Consider the following 12,958-nt stretch of genomic DNA (forward strand, 5'->3'; position numbering starts at 1 on the left):
GCGAGGCTGTGTGAGACTGCGTGTGCAGGTGTGTGTGAGGCTGTGCGGGGCTGTGTGTGGGGTGTATGTGTGTGAGGCTGTGTATGCGGGTGTGTGTGGGGGGCTGTAGGGAGCTGTGTGTGTGGGGTGTGTGTGTGTGGGGGGGGGACTGTGTGTGTCGGATGATGTCCCCAGCTGCAGGGGCTGTAGGATTCTGTGCAGATTCACAGCAACGCCACCTCATTGCCCTGACACCTGCTGTGATGCTGAGGTGAGGCCCCTTGGCGCCTGGAGGTGTCAAATGCTGGGCCTTAGTGTGTGGCCATGGTGCCTCCAAGCACTGCAGGGCCCCAGGAGGAGCTGGGGCTGGGAAACAAGGGGAGGTAAGGCCTCCCTTGGGAAGGAAGGATCTTGTTTACTGTTTACATCTTGTTTAGGTGTCTTGTTATGGTAAACAGGAAAGAGATCCCATGTCCCACAGGGAGACCTTACCTTGTCCCTCAAGGCTGCAGTTTGCGGCCAAGGCCTCGCACTCTGCGTGCATCGAACACCAGCATGCAGTAGGCTCAGTGTCCTGGCTGACTCTGGCCCAGCGGTGAGCACATGCGCAAAACCATGCATGGGGCCAGGCACACAGGTGAGGCAGCACAGCCCTGCACTGATTGCGAACAAGCTCTAGGGGGGGACGGCAGTAGATACGGATGCTGCAATTCATATATAAAGGGAGGAAACACAAATACGGTGCATGCACATTTTCTAGTTTATTCATAAAATGTCTCCCGACGGAATCAAAGAAAACTGAAAATCAGCTGCCTCCAGGCAGGGAGCCAGGCTGAAGACACTTTCCTCTGAGTTTTGAAATAGGTGAGCAGACTAGCTATTCAAAACAACAACACATAAAATGCAAAGGCCCAAAAACTCCTTTCTCAGGCCTTTGCAGTGGAATAAAAACACAATAAAAGCAGGAAATTTAGTTCTGATTCTTCCCTAGACTGCCCCACCAGAGGGACTGCATTTGCAGCTGTGTGGCAAAGCTATTTCCTCTCCTTATTTAATGTGATAAATACGTCTGCTACCCAAATCTCTCAAGTGCACAGGCTCAGGAGCACATTCCATCGCCCACCCCCGGGGGACCCAGCTATGGAAGTGTCTCAACCCTTCCTGGTTCCCTACGTGCACCCCGCTCCATCCTCCTTGGCCCCCAGGGACGGCGGCCCTTCACCTGCAGACCTCAGCCTCACCCTGTGTAAAGCTCAGTCTTCCTCGGCTGTTATAAGAACCCACTGCAGATGCAGCATCAGCCAGGATGCTTCCACATTGCCCCGCGGGACTTGGGGACCTGGGTGACTGATGAACACGCGGAAGGTCACGTAGCTTGCTGTGCCGTGTGAGTCGTAAGCCCTTTGTCTCCGCCTCCGGGGTCTCGTGTCTTCTTCCAGGGTCCACGAAACAGAAACGAGTTGTTAGCGTGCAGGAGGTAAAATCAAATCCCCCACACTCGTGTATTGGGAGGGTGAAAACCTAGATGTGGAACTGCTCAGCCAAAGCACGGGCATTTGTAATTTCAATAGTTGTTCCCAAACCTCCCAGCATTAGGGTTAGAGTCCCTCAACAGCTCCTCCTCCCCATGCCCCAGCACTTAGTGTATTTCAGATATTGGTGATTTTAATTTGCATTCTTGTGTCGTAAGTGAGGTTTAAGAGCGATTTGCATTTCCTTTTCTGTGAACCGTGTTTACATCTTTTGCTCATTGTTCTAGTAGATTGTTTATGTTTTGTGCCTCTTGATTCGTAAGAGCTTGGAAACTAGGGAAATTAATTTTTGAATGGGTTTCAAATACTTTACCCCAGTTTTGATTTTACATATAGTTTTCTTTGCCATGCAGAAAAAATTAAATTTGTATGAAGTTGAATTCGTCAGTCTTTACTTTTGTGGCTAATTTTACATCACGATGAGGGAGCTCTCCCCTACTTCAAGTTTATAGGAGAATATTCCCATTAGTTCTCCGAATACATTCCTTAAAATATATGTATTTATGTTTAAAGCTTTTTAGCATTTGGGGAAGAAAGAGGAAAAAAAGAGGGAAAAAAGAAAACCAGTTGTGATTTGAGGGGCAATGAAAGACAGTGAATGACTTGAATAGTCGTGAAATGTTTTCCAACTCAGACACACACCCCCACTGCACGCACACACTAGGCAAGGTGATGGAGGCTGGCGTGTCCAAGCATGGGCATCTCTGAAGCCTGCCATGTCTTTCTCCATGGAGGGGCTGCTGGCACATGCAGGGGTCCTGGGAACCCCTCTAGGGACCTGCTCTGGGAGACTGGAGGCCGAAACACTGTTTTAATGTTGAGTCTGGGCGCCCATCCTGCACCCCCTCCTGGGGTGGGGGCCCCCTCCGCTCTGGCCGTCCCAGCTGTGGCCCTCGATGCACCCGAGGGCCGTGTCCAGCGTTCTGGTCTGGCCAGCTCCTCTGCGGTGATGGGGGATGGGTCTGTGTGTGCCCCAAATTTTATCTGGAAGGGGTGGCTGGTAGAGGCTGTGGAGCGTGCTGTCGGAGGTGGAGTTGGTCTAGAACCTGCCCTTGAGAGGCCCCCACAAGGACTGAGTGCAGGGGCAGCTGATGTGGGGGAAGCCAGGCGGCCGGCTGGGACAGCTGTCCCCTTGGCAGTGCCCTTGACTCCCGCCCAGCCTCGGTATCCTTTGGGTGACATGGGTGATCCTGAATCCACAGCACTCTCCCAGGAGTGAATGCCCTGTGCCACCAGCAGCCTGTTTGATGCTCCTTGTCTTCTGGGATTCCCCAGAGTCCTCAGCAGGGACAGTGCCTTCAGGTCATGACACTGTGGAAGCCACAGGGATTTCCCCCCTTTTTTTTTTTTGCATTTTGATGTTTATTGAGTATAATTGAAGTACGTGTATTTCAGCTGAACTGCACATTTAAGGTGTGCAGTTGGGTCCGTTTTGACATTTGTGTGCATCCGTGAAGCCATCACCAAAATCGAGAGGAAGCGTTTCCATCACTCCACGAGCTTCTTTGTGGCCCTTCGTAATTCCTCCCTCTAGCTCTGCCCCAGGCAACCTCTGATCTGTTTCCTGTCACTGTAGATGGTTTGCTTGCCCTGGCATTTTGTGCAAATGGAATCACCCAGCGCTTTGCCTGTCTGCGAGCACTTGGCATAAAGGTTCTGAGATTCATCCATGTTTCTAGCACCAGCCATTTGTTCTTTTTTATTGCTGCAAAGTGTTCTTTTGTATGGATAGACCAAGTCTGTTTATTTACCTGTGGATGGAAGTTCAGGTTGTTCTCCGTTTTAGACTGTTACAAATAAAGCTACCATGAACATTTTTGTACAAGTCTGTACGTTTTTATTTCTCTTGGATAAATACCTAGGAGTGCAGTTGCTGGGTGACACAGCAGGTGCATGTTTAACTGTTTCCAAAGCAGTGGTGTCATTTCCCATTCCCAGAAACTGTGTGTGAGAATCCCAGTTTCTCTGCATCCCCGCCAGTGCGTGGTATGCTCAGACTTCTTGGTTTTGACCATCCTCATGGGTTGGTGGTATCTCATCAGAGTTTTAATGTGCATTTCCCTAGTGACTAATGGTGTTGAGGATATCTTTATGTGCTTCTTCACCATCCATATATCTTGTCTGGTGGTGTCTGTTTAAATAATTGCCCGTGTTCTTATTGGCTTCTTTGTTTTCTTATTATTGAGTTGTAAGAGTTCTTTACATATTCTGGATATAAACCCTTGTTGTGAATATTTTCTTCCAACCTAAGGCTTATCTTTTCAATTTTCTTAATATTGACTTTCAAAAGACATTTGAAAACCTTTTGGCGGGCGCGGTGGCTGACGCCTGTAATCCCAGTCCTTTGGGAGTCCGAGGCGGGAGGATCACAAGGTCAGGAGATCGAGACCATCTTGGCTAACACGGTGAAACCCCATCTCCACTAAAAATACAAAAAAAATTAGCTGGGCACGGTGGCGGGCGCCTGTAGTCCCAGCTACTCAGGAGGCTGAGGCAGGAGAATGGCGTGAACCCTGGAGGCAGAGCTTGTAGTGAGCCAAGATCACGCCACTGCACTCCAGCCTGGGCGACAGAGTGAGACTCTGTCTCAAAAAAAAAAAGAAAAAAAAAGAAAAAAAAGAAAACCTTTTGATGAAGACCCAACTTGTGAGGTTTTTGTCTTTTTGTGTTCTAAGAGTCCTGTGACTACCCCCAAGATCTGAAGGATTTTTGCATGTTTTCTTGTAAAGTTTTACAGTAGTTTAAAGCACCTTGAAGTCTATACTCGTTTTTTGAGTTAATTTTTGGGTATTACATGAGGGTAGAGCTGGTGTCCATTTGTTTTCTTGGATATACAGTTGATCCAGCACCATTTATTGAAAAAATTTTCCTTTCCCTATTGAATTGCCTTAGTATCTTTGTGAAGTAAATTGTCCAGTGAAGACCCAAGGAAAACCAGTGTGTCTATTTCTAGACTCACACCATTCTTTTCTGTTCATTTATACTTCTATGTTTTCTCTAATAACCAAATCATCTTTAATATTGTAGCTTTAGAGAGGGCTTAAACTCAGTAGGGTAGGTCCCCAGCTGTGCCCTTCTCTTTAATTGACTATTCTAGGTCCTTTGCATTTCCGTGTAAATTTTAGAATCAGCTTATCAATTTCTGTAGAAATTCCTGTTGGGATTTTAATATGATTACATTGAATCTATAGATTGGTTTTGGGGAGAATTGCGATCTTAACAATATTGAATCATCCAATCAAAGAACATGGTATATCTTTCTGCGTATTTAGGTCTTTAAATTTTTCTCAGCTCTGGTTTGAGTGTCTTTTGTTAGGTTTGTTCAAGGCATTGCATATTTTGGGGACTCTCTTTCCACCTGAGCTGGCTTGGGGCTCCTCCGACACCTGTTTCTGTGCTGACGGGCATTGGTGAATCCTCCTGCAAGTCTCCTCTGCCCTGGAGTGAACTGGAGCTTCTCCTGCACACCCTCAGGGCTTCTAGACTTCTCGTATCCTGTCCGTGGTCTGCGTCCTCCTGGCTGTCCTCTCCCCACTGCCGTCAGCCATCTCTCCCATCTCCCTGGCGCCCCCATTCTGTGGCCTCTCCCAGCTGCTGTCTGCCCACTAGGTGCTCCCCTTATTTTCTGTGGAGGTCTTGGGTGTCCTTCACTGACAGGTGGGCCCCTCCAGCCAGGGGATGCCAGTGCACACGAGAGCAGGTCCAGGTCATCCCCGATTCTCCTGCCTATTTACGTCTTGGCTAGCAGCTTGAGTAATTTTCGGTGGGTGCAACATTAAAAAAAAAAAACAAAAACAGAAAGTGGAAAGAGAACCAAAGATAAGACGCAGAATGGGAGAAAATAAATACAAATCATATCCTCAATAAGGGCCTGGTGTCCAGAGTATTTAAAGAATCCTTACAACTCAAAAACAAAAAGATAAACAACCCAATTTAAAACTGGGCAAAAGACTTGAATAGCCATTTCTCCAAAGAAGATATAAAAATGGACAACAAGCATTTGAAAAGATGCTCAACATCATAAGTCATTAGAAAAATGCAAATCAAAACCATAACAAAATACCACTTCACACCCACCAGAATGGCTGTAATAAAAAAAATCAGAAAATAATAAGTATAGGTGAGGATGTGGAGAAACTGGAGGCCTGATACATTGCTGGTGGGAAAGTAAAATAGCGCAGCCACCATGGAAAGCAGTTTGGTGGTTCCCCAAAAAACGAAACTGAATTAACATATGGCCCAGCAACTCTACTGCTAAGTATATGCTCAAGAGAATTGAAAGTATATACTCAAACAGAATCTTCTAGTTGAGTGTTCACTGCACCGATATTCATGGCAGCCAAACAGAGGAGACAACTCAAATGTCCATCAGCAGGTAGATGGATAAAGCAAGATGGCCTATCCATACACGGGAATATTACTCAGCCCTGAAAAGGAGGGAAGCACAGACAGCTGCAGCAGTGTGGGTGAACCTTGAAAACATGAGGCTGTGAGAAAGAAGCCGGCCACAGAAGGCCACGTCTTGATTCCGTTTCTACACATGCCTTTAGTAGGAAGGTCCATGCTGAGAGCTGACTGGGGGCTGCCAGGGCTAACAGAAGGGGAATCTAGAGAGACGGCTGATGGGTAAGGGTGAACCCTGGAGGCAGAGCTTGTAGTGAGCCAAGATCACTCTATTTAGGGTTGGAACTAAATAGAGGTGAGGTTTGCACGGCTTAGCGACTGCCCTAAGTGACATTGAACTGTTCACTTTTAAACAATTAGTTTCATGTTATGTGGATTATATCTCAACTGAAAACAACAGTTCTGGGTTTGGCACTGTCAGGCTGCTCTGTGACTGGTTTATGGCCTAGGTCGTTAGACAGTGAGAAATGGAGTTTGTGCTGTGGAGTTCCTGACAGAACAGATTGTTTCAGACTTATAGCTTGCACATGTCAGCTCACTCATAAGTGCAAACACCTTAAAAAATAAGGAACTTCTTGACAAAAGAGACCCAAACGCCTGGAAACAGCAGGCTCACTCTTGTATGTGCCAAGGTCCCAGGAAGGGTTAGTGTGGAAAGTCAGGTGGCCTCGTTCCTGTGGTCCTGTCGGTAACTGGTACCTGCTCAGTCTCCCCACGCATTCCCACTGGACTCCATACTGGCTGCCATCTTTTCTTTCGCATGATTGCATGTGGAAATGACATCTAGAATGAGATGGCGGTTGAAATGGCTTCAGTGCAGTGATGGTTAAATAGGTCAGCCGTAGGGGACGGTCACTGTGAGGTTAAATAGGTCAGCCGTAGGGGATGGTCACTGTGAGGTTAAATGGGTCAGCCGTAGGGGATGGTCACTGTGAGGTTAAATGGGTCAGCCGTAGGGGATGGTCACTCTGAGGTGAGAGGGTCACGTCAAGCTCCTGTCATTTTAAGGTAGGTTGGGTGAGTGGGGTCAGCTCCCTCCCTCTCTGGGCTCTGTGGTGTGGAAGCTCCACAGGTGGCCCCTTTTTGTGGGTAGAGCAGGCCTGCCGTGGCTTATTAGGAGAATTGGGTGACGGCCCTCACTGCCCCTTTGTGGGGCCCCGGAGTGGCAGGCACCCGGTCTCATTTGCCCTGGGTATTCTCCCCTCAGCCCCAGCACGTACAGGAGAAACTGAAGCTCGGAGCGGCCTTGGGCACAGCCCGGCTGATGCCAGGAGGACCTTTTCATGTTTCCTGGAATGTGTTAGGTTTTGTTTAGACACCAAGGAGTCCCCTAAGGATGCTGAATGAATGTGTCATTTTCTATGCTCACTCTTGCCCTGCCAGCCTGGGGCCAGGCGTCCTCCTCCCTCCTCAGGGATCCGTAGTGGAGAGGTGGAGAAATGTGCCCGTCTCACAGCTGGGGGCCGTGCCCTGTCTCCGTGCTCTGAGCTGCGGTTCTCAGGCTGGTTTGCTCCTTCTCTGTGCGTCGCCTCCAGATACTGAGCTGTACTTGGCTGTTGTGCGCTGTGGTTTTTAGTGTCTATGTCTTGAGGCATGGGTGAGCTTTAGTCCTCTTCCTGCCTTTTGTCCTGGCAGCAGCTTAGATGCTCCTAGTAAGGTCACTGCAGAGGACGGTCTCTGCCCCAGGGGGCCTGTGGCTTCTGGTGGAGAAGCCCACCTGACCCAGACCATCTCCCCACAGGAGGCCCGCCGTGGGGGCAGAGAAGTCCAACCCCTCCAAGCGGCACCGGGACCGCCTCAACGCCGAGTTGGACCACCTGGCCAGCCTGCTGCCGTTCCCGCCTGACATCATCTCCAAGCTTGACAAGCTTTCTGTCCTGCGCCTCAGTGTCAGTTACCTCCGGGTGAAGAGCTTCTTCCAAGGTAGGACTCTCACCTGCGCCCACCCGTTCACTTGAGTCAGGCTGTGTCTCCCCTGAGTCCACCTGGGGCCTCGTGGCCAGGTGAAGTGTGTCTGGTGGGTTGCACCATGTGCACTCCCTTCTTCCCCCACGCTGCCCCCAGAACCTGGAGACTTGGCCCCTGGCTGGGAGCTGGCTGGGCTATGGGTTTTCCCTGGGGTCAGGTCTGGCCCTAGCTGTCCTCGACACTCTCACGGTGGGGGCCTCACCCCAGTTTGCTGGGATGGGCCAGTTTGCGCCTGGGGTCCTGGGTTTGCTGAAAGCTGCGCAGCTCCTGTGGGAGGGGCTGGGGCTGTTCCTCCCGGTGCTGGGCCTCACTGGGGCTTCCCCACAGACCCCAGCTCCAGGGAATGGGGGGGCCGGCTTTGTGGATGAGCAGGGCTGGGCATGGTCAGGAGGCTGAGGCAGCTGACTAGGTGGGACCCCGGGGCTGCCCTGGGGTGCCGGACGCCTCCCCCTGCCCACGCCAGGCCCTGCTCGGACGCAGCTGCTGGGGCTGCCCTCTCGTGGGGAGGGGCTTCTGAGGCTTCTGCATCTCCGGTGGGGCCTCCCCAGGCCTGTGCCCTCTCTGTCCTTGGAAGCATGGCGTTTCCTTAGATTTCCAGTTATTGCTGCCCTGGGAGCTGGGATCTCTCTAGAGAACTCGCAGGTGTAGACCGTGGGGCCTTTGACGTTGCGGGAGGGTGGGAGAGAAGCTGCTTCCAGCTTCCGTGTTGGGTGACGTGCCTGCATGTGGTTTGATTGCAGCACTTTTAGAATTAAAAACCCCGTGACCAGCAGCGTGTGGCAGTTGCGCCCGGTGCCTGCACTCCTGAGTTTGAGTCAGGGTGGGGGTCTCCTCTGGCGGGGGGCGTCTGTCTCAGGGTGCGAGAGGCTCTCAGTGCCTGGGCCCCTGTAGGCCTCTGCGCACCCTCAGACACCCCCAGGGAAGGACGTGGCCCATGGGATGCGGGAAGGAAAGCCACGGTGATGCTCAGCATCACACGCTGTGTCCTGACAGTGCCGGCCCCACACTGAGGGTCTTCCCCGGGTCCTGGCTGGCCGCAGCCCCCGTGTAAATCAAATCCCACAAAATGTTAACAGAGCTTATCTGAGTGGTGAGGTCACAGCAAGTTTTAGTTTTACATTCCAGGTTTTCTAATTTTATGTTGAAAACTATTAATTTTATATTTATCTCCATTCCCAGCGTGGGCCTCCCGGTGCCCAGGGCTGCTGGGTGGTGTTGGACTCAGTTTACCTGAGAGACCTGGGGTTTGCCATATGTGCAGGATGGCAGCTTTTCCAGGAGGGTTAAGATGTGGTGCAGTTCTTGTGGTCTGGTGTGGTGGAGCGGGCACCACCCTGCACGCACCCAGGCATGGGCGCCAGCATGGAATTGAGGGCAGGCTCCCAGGTTTGCCTTCTGGGACACGCCTCTCATGGATGGCGCAGTGTGGCTCAGCAGCGCCAATGGCAGAGGGCAGTCCCCGTATCTGGACAGCGCAGGAAGGGCTGGGGCAGCTGGTGGGGAGGCTTTGTCCCGAGCTGAAGACCTGGCACATCGGCTTCCTCCCACCAACACCGCACAGCCTCACCCTCTTGCTGGGAGGTTGGAGGAGAGGCCATGTCATTTCCTGTCTGCACAGGTCCCACTGTGCCCAGCCAGGCCAGGGCCTGACAGCCTCAGAAAGTCTGATTCTGATGTTTCCAGCAGGTTTGGACGCCTGGTTCTTCTTAACCTGCCAGCGAGTGAGCTTCCCATCCTGCTGCCCGCCCCAAGCCGGGGCAATGGCACTGGATGGCCATCCTGTGCAGGGGCACCCTGCATGCCTCCTGCTGCCCTGCCGGGAGGTGCCCACCTCTGCCGCAGCTGCAGTGACTCTCAGGGGCCACCGGCTCACGAGAGTGCTGCAGCTTTCATAGTTAGGGAAATAAACTTCCTGATTTTCCTACCAAGGATTGTGAATTTTGTGATCCCCTTCAGGCTGTACATTTTAGAGGAAATTCTAAAAACTTTTCTGAAGTCATTTCCACTGTATAATTAGAAACAAGTCAAGCTATAAAAGTTGGATCTTAAACTATGCCTCTTGACTAAGAGATGGGTAAGCTAATTTCATTATGGCTGCCATAAAAAGTTGCCTTCGGGAAGGACATGAACCAGGGTGATGATGGCCTGAGCATTTGCTTGTGATGTTTAATGTTGACCTTCATGGATTTTTAGAATGCAGTGATTTATTTAATTTTTGTTTGGAAATTGGCACTTTAAGTTATAAAACTCTTAGCTGCTACCCTTCTCCTGGGTGACTGTTAAGGTCGGGATTTTCACTCTTGGTGATTTTACTATTCACACCAGGGGAAGTCGGCACAAAATAAGAGGGAAGGAGGTGGTGCGGAGTAGACGGTCCGCTGCCACCTTGAGAGAGCTCTGTGCCCTCCTGTTGCAGGGCATGGAGGGGAGCTGGGCCCCTTCTAGGCTGAACCCTGGTCACAGCCTGGGACGTGGGACCCTAACACTGACCAGGTCCAGAAGCCCCAGCTCTGTTGCTGAAGCCCAGCTGTGGGTCAGGACACCCTCCCAGAGCTCCTTGGGGGTGCCTGCGTTTGCCAGGACTGCTGCAGTCAGCGACTGAGGAAAAGCGCCCGGGAGTAGAGGCCCTCAGGCACCGAGTCCACCGGGGCCTGGTATGCGGCTGTGTCCACCTCCATGCGTGGGGCCGGAGTGCTGACGGGGCACCAAGGTGTGTGTTCTTGTTGCTGTGTAGAGAAGTGTGGAGTAGAACAGTCCCAAAAACAAAGCAGGGAGGAGAGAAGGTGGCACAGCCTCACTCTGAAAGTCTGGGGATTTTCCTGTCAGGATGACGCTGCTCCCTGCTCCCTCCACTCATCACCCGCAGCAGCATCAGAGTCCTCTTGTTCCTTTGCATCCACCGTGCTCCACTGTGGGGCCTGAACACACACCTGTGTCCATCCTGGAGCCTCTCCTGGGGTCAGTCCTGGCTCTGAAGCCCACCCAGGCTGAACGGGCACATCCACTTCACCCCACCCTGGGTGGGCAAGAACAGAGGCCCCACAGCACCACGAGGTGTCCTGGGATCTTGAACTCTGGAATCCCACGCTTGCTAGCAGGTAAAAAATTCCATGCTCCTTGAGATTATGAGTGATTGTGTAAACCCAGGCCTGAAGTTATACTTTATTAAGCCAAATTGTGCTGATTTTCAGCTTTCACTGAAGATTTACCTTTTCCTTGATGATCGTTTTATGGACTGGATGTTTGTCTCATCCCTTCACCTATTCATATAGTGAAACCCTAATTCCCAGTGTAGCTGTATTTATAGGTGGGGCCTCTTAGGAAGAAATTAAGGTTAAACGACATCATAAGTGGGGGGGGCCCTGAACTGATGGGACCTGTGTCCTGAAAAAGGAGACACAAAAGAACCCTCTCTCCTGCTCTGTGCTGGACACTCCCCAAAGAAAGGCTGTGAGAGAACACAGGGGGAAGGCAGCTGTCTGCAGGCTGGAAAGAGAGCCCTCACCAGAGCCAAATCAGCTGCACCCTGATGATGGGCTTTTAGCTCCAGAACTGTGGGAAAGCCAATTCCTGTTGTTTAAGCCCCCAGGCGGGGGTGTTTATTATAAGCAGCTCAAGCAGAGAAGTGGGGTGCCCTGTGGGGTGCCCTGCACTGCATGCCACATACCTAAGAATGTGGAAGTGACTTGCAGCTGGCTGGTGGGTGGAGGCTGGAGGAGTTTTGAGGTGTGCGCTAGAAAGAGCCCTGATGGCTGTGAAGCAGTTGTTGGTAGAACTATGGGTGTTAAATGCATTGTTGGTGAGGGCTCAGAGAGAAGGGCATTGTAGGGAGAGCTGTGGTCGTAGAGAACACACGTACCCCATGAACAGAACACTGATAGAAATGTGAGCATTAAGGCAGATTCTGGTGAGGAACGTGCCCTTGTAACGCGAGGAAAGTGATTCTTGTTATAAAGTGGCAAGGACTTGGCTGGACTGAGTTCTAGCATTTTGTGGAAAGCGGAACTTGCAAGTGATGAAATGGGATGTTTTGCTGGTGAGATTCCTAAGCAAAGTGTTGAAACCCTTGCTTCTCCTTACTGCTTATAGTGAAACATCAGAGGAGAGAGATACATTGAAGGAATTGCGAAAAGAAAAGCAACCAGAACTTGAAGATTTGGAAAATTCTCAGCCTATCCACATTGCAAAACATGAGAAAGTGGGCTGGGTACGGTGGCTCACACCTGTAATACCAGCACTTTGGGAGGCTGAGGCAGGTGGATCACAAGGTCAGGAGTTCAAGACCAGCCTGGCCAAGATGGTGAAACCCCATCTCTACTAAAAATATAAAAGTTAGCCGGGCATGGTGGCGGGCGCCTGTAGTCACAGCTACTTGGGAGGCTGAGGCAGAGAATTGCTTGAACCCAGGAGGCAGAGGTTGCAGTGGGCCGAGATCTTGCCACTGCACTCCAGCCTGGGTGACAGAGTGAGACTCCGTCTCAAAAAAAAGAGAAAGTGTTCTGGACAGACTTGCATGTGGCGGAACAACCATTTGATAGGGAGACTGGGTGTGAGCCAGGAGCCCAACCAGGAAGCCTCCTCAGCAGAGGCCAGGAGTGGGGATGGGACCAGGCCCGCAGAGACACTGTCAGCTTGGCCTAAGGAGAACAGGGCGGGAGGTAGTGCTCACCAGCGGCCGGCATGTTTCATCTTTCCAGAAGGGAGAGAGTATGCCTGGGGGTGATTCAGAGGTAATCGGGTACCACTTCCACCATAGGCACAGGGCAGGGCTGTCTCTTCCTGGGTTTTGGAGAATGGGGCCACTGCAGAGCTGGGAAAGAGGCCGGGCCTCTGGGCAGAGCATGGAGCCAAAGAGGGTTGTCCCCAGGCCTCCAGGTCTCAGGGGCTTTGCCTTGCTAGATGTGTGACTTGCTTGGGACCTGTCTCCCCTCTCTTCCTTCTGGGTCCTGCCTTTTGCAATGGGGAGTTCCATCCCATGCCTGTTCACCATTGTATTTTAGAAGGACATGGCTTGTCTGGCTTCACAGGTTCTTGGCTGGAGAGCAGGTCTGCTTTGGAGAAATTGTACCTTGAGT

The 12,958-nt window shown here is 51.3% G+C and overlaps 1 protein-coding gene across 1 annotated transcript in view; it reads left to right on the top strand.

The window, feature by feature from the left end:
- The window catches only part of AHRR (aryl hydrocarbon receptor repressor), a 107,820-nt gene that overhangs the window by 22,684 nt on the left and 72,178 nt on the right, over window positions 1-12,958 (top strand). Inside the window, exon 3 of the mRNA XM_058430022.1 lies at window positions 7,657-7,838. Coding sequence (XP_058286005.1) covers window positions 7,657-7,838 — 182 coding nt within the window. The remainder of the gene's footprint in view (window positions 1-7,656; window positions 7,839-12,958) is intronic.

Source organism: Hylobates moloch, unplaced genomic scaffold (genome assembly GCF_009828535.3).
Source record: "Hylobates moloch isolate HMO894 unplaced genomic scaffold, HMol_V3 SCAFFOLD_17, whole genome shotgun sequence".
NCBI classification, from domain to species: domain Eukaryota; kingdom Metazoa; phylum Chordata; class Mammalia; order Primates; family Hylobatidae; genus Hylobates; species Hylobates moloch.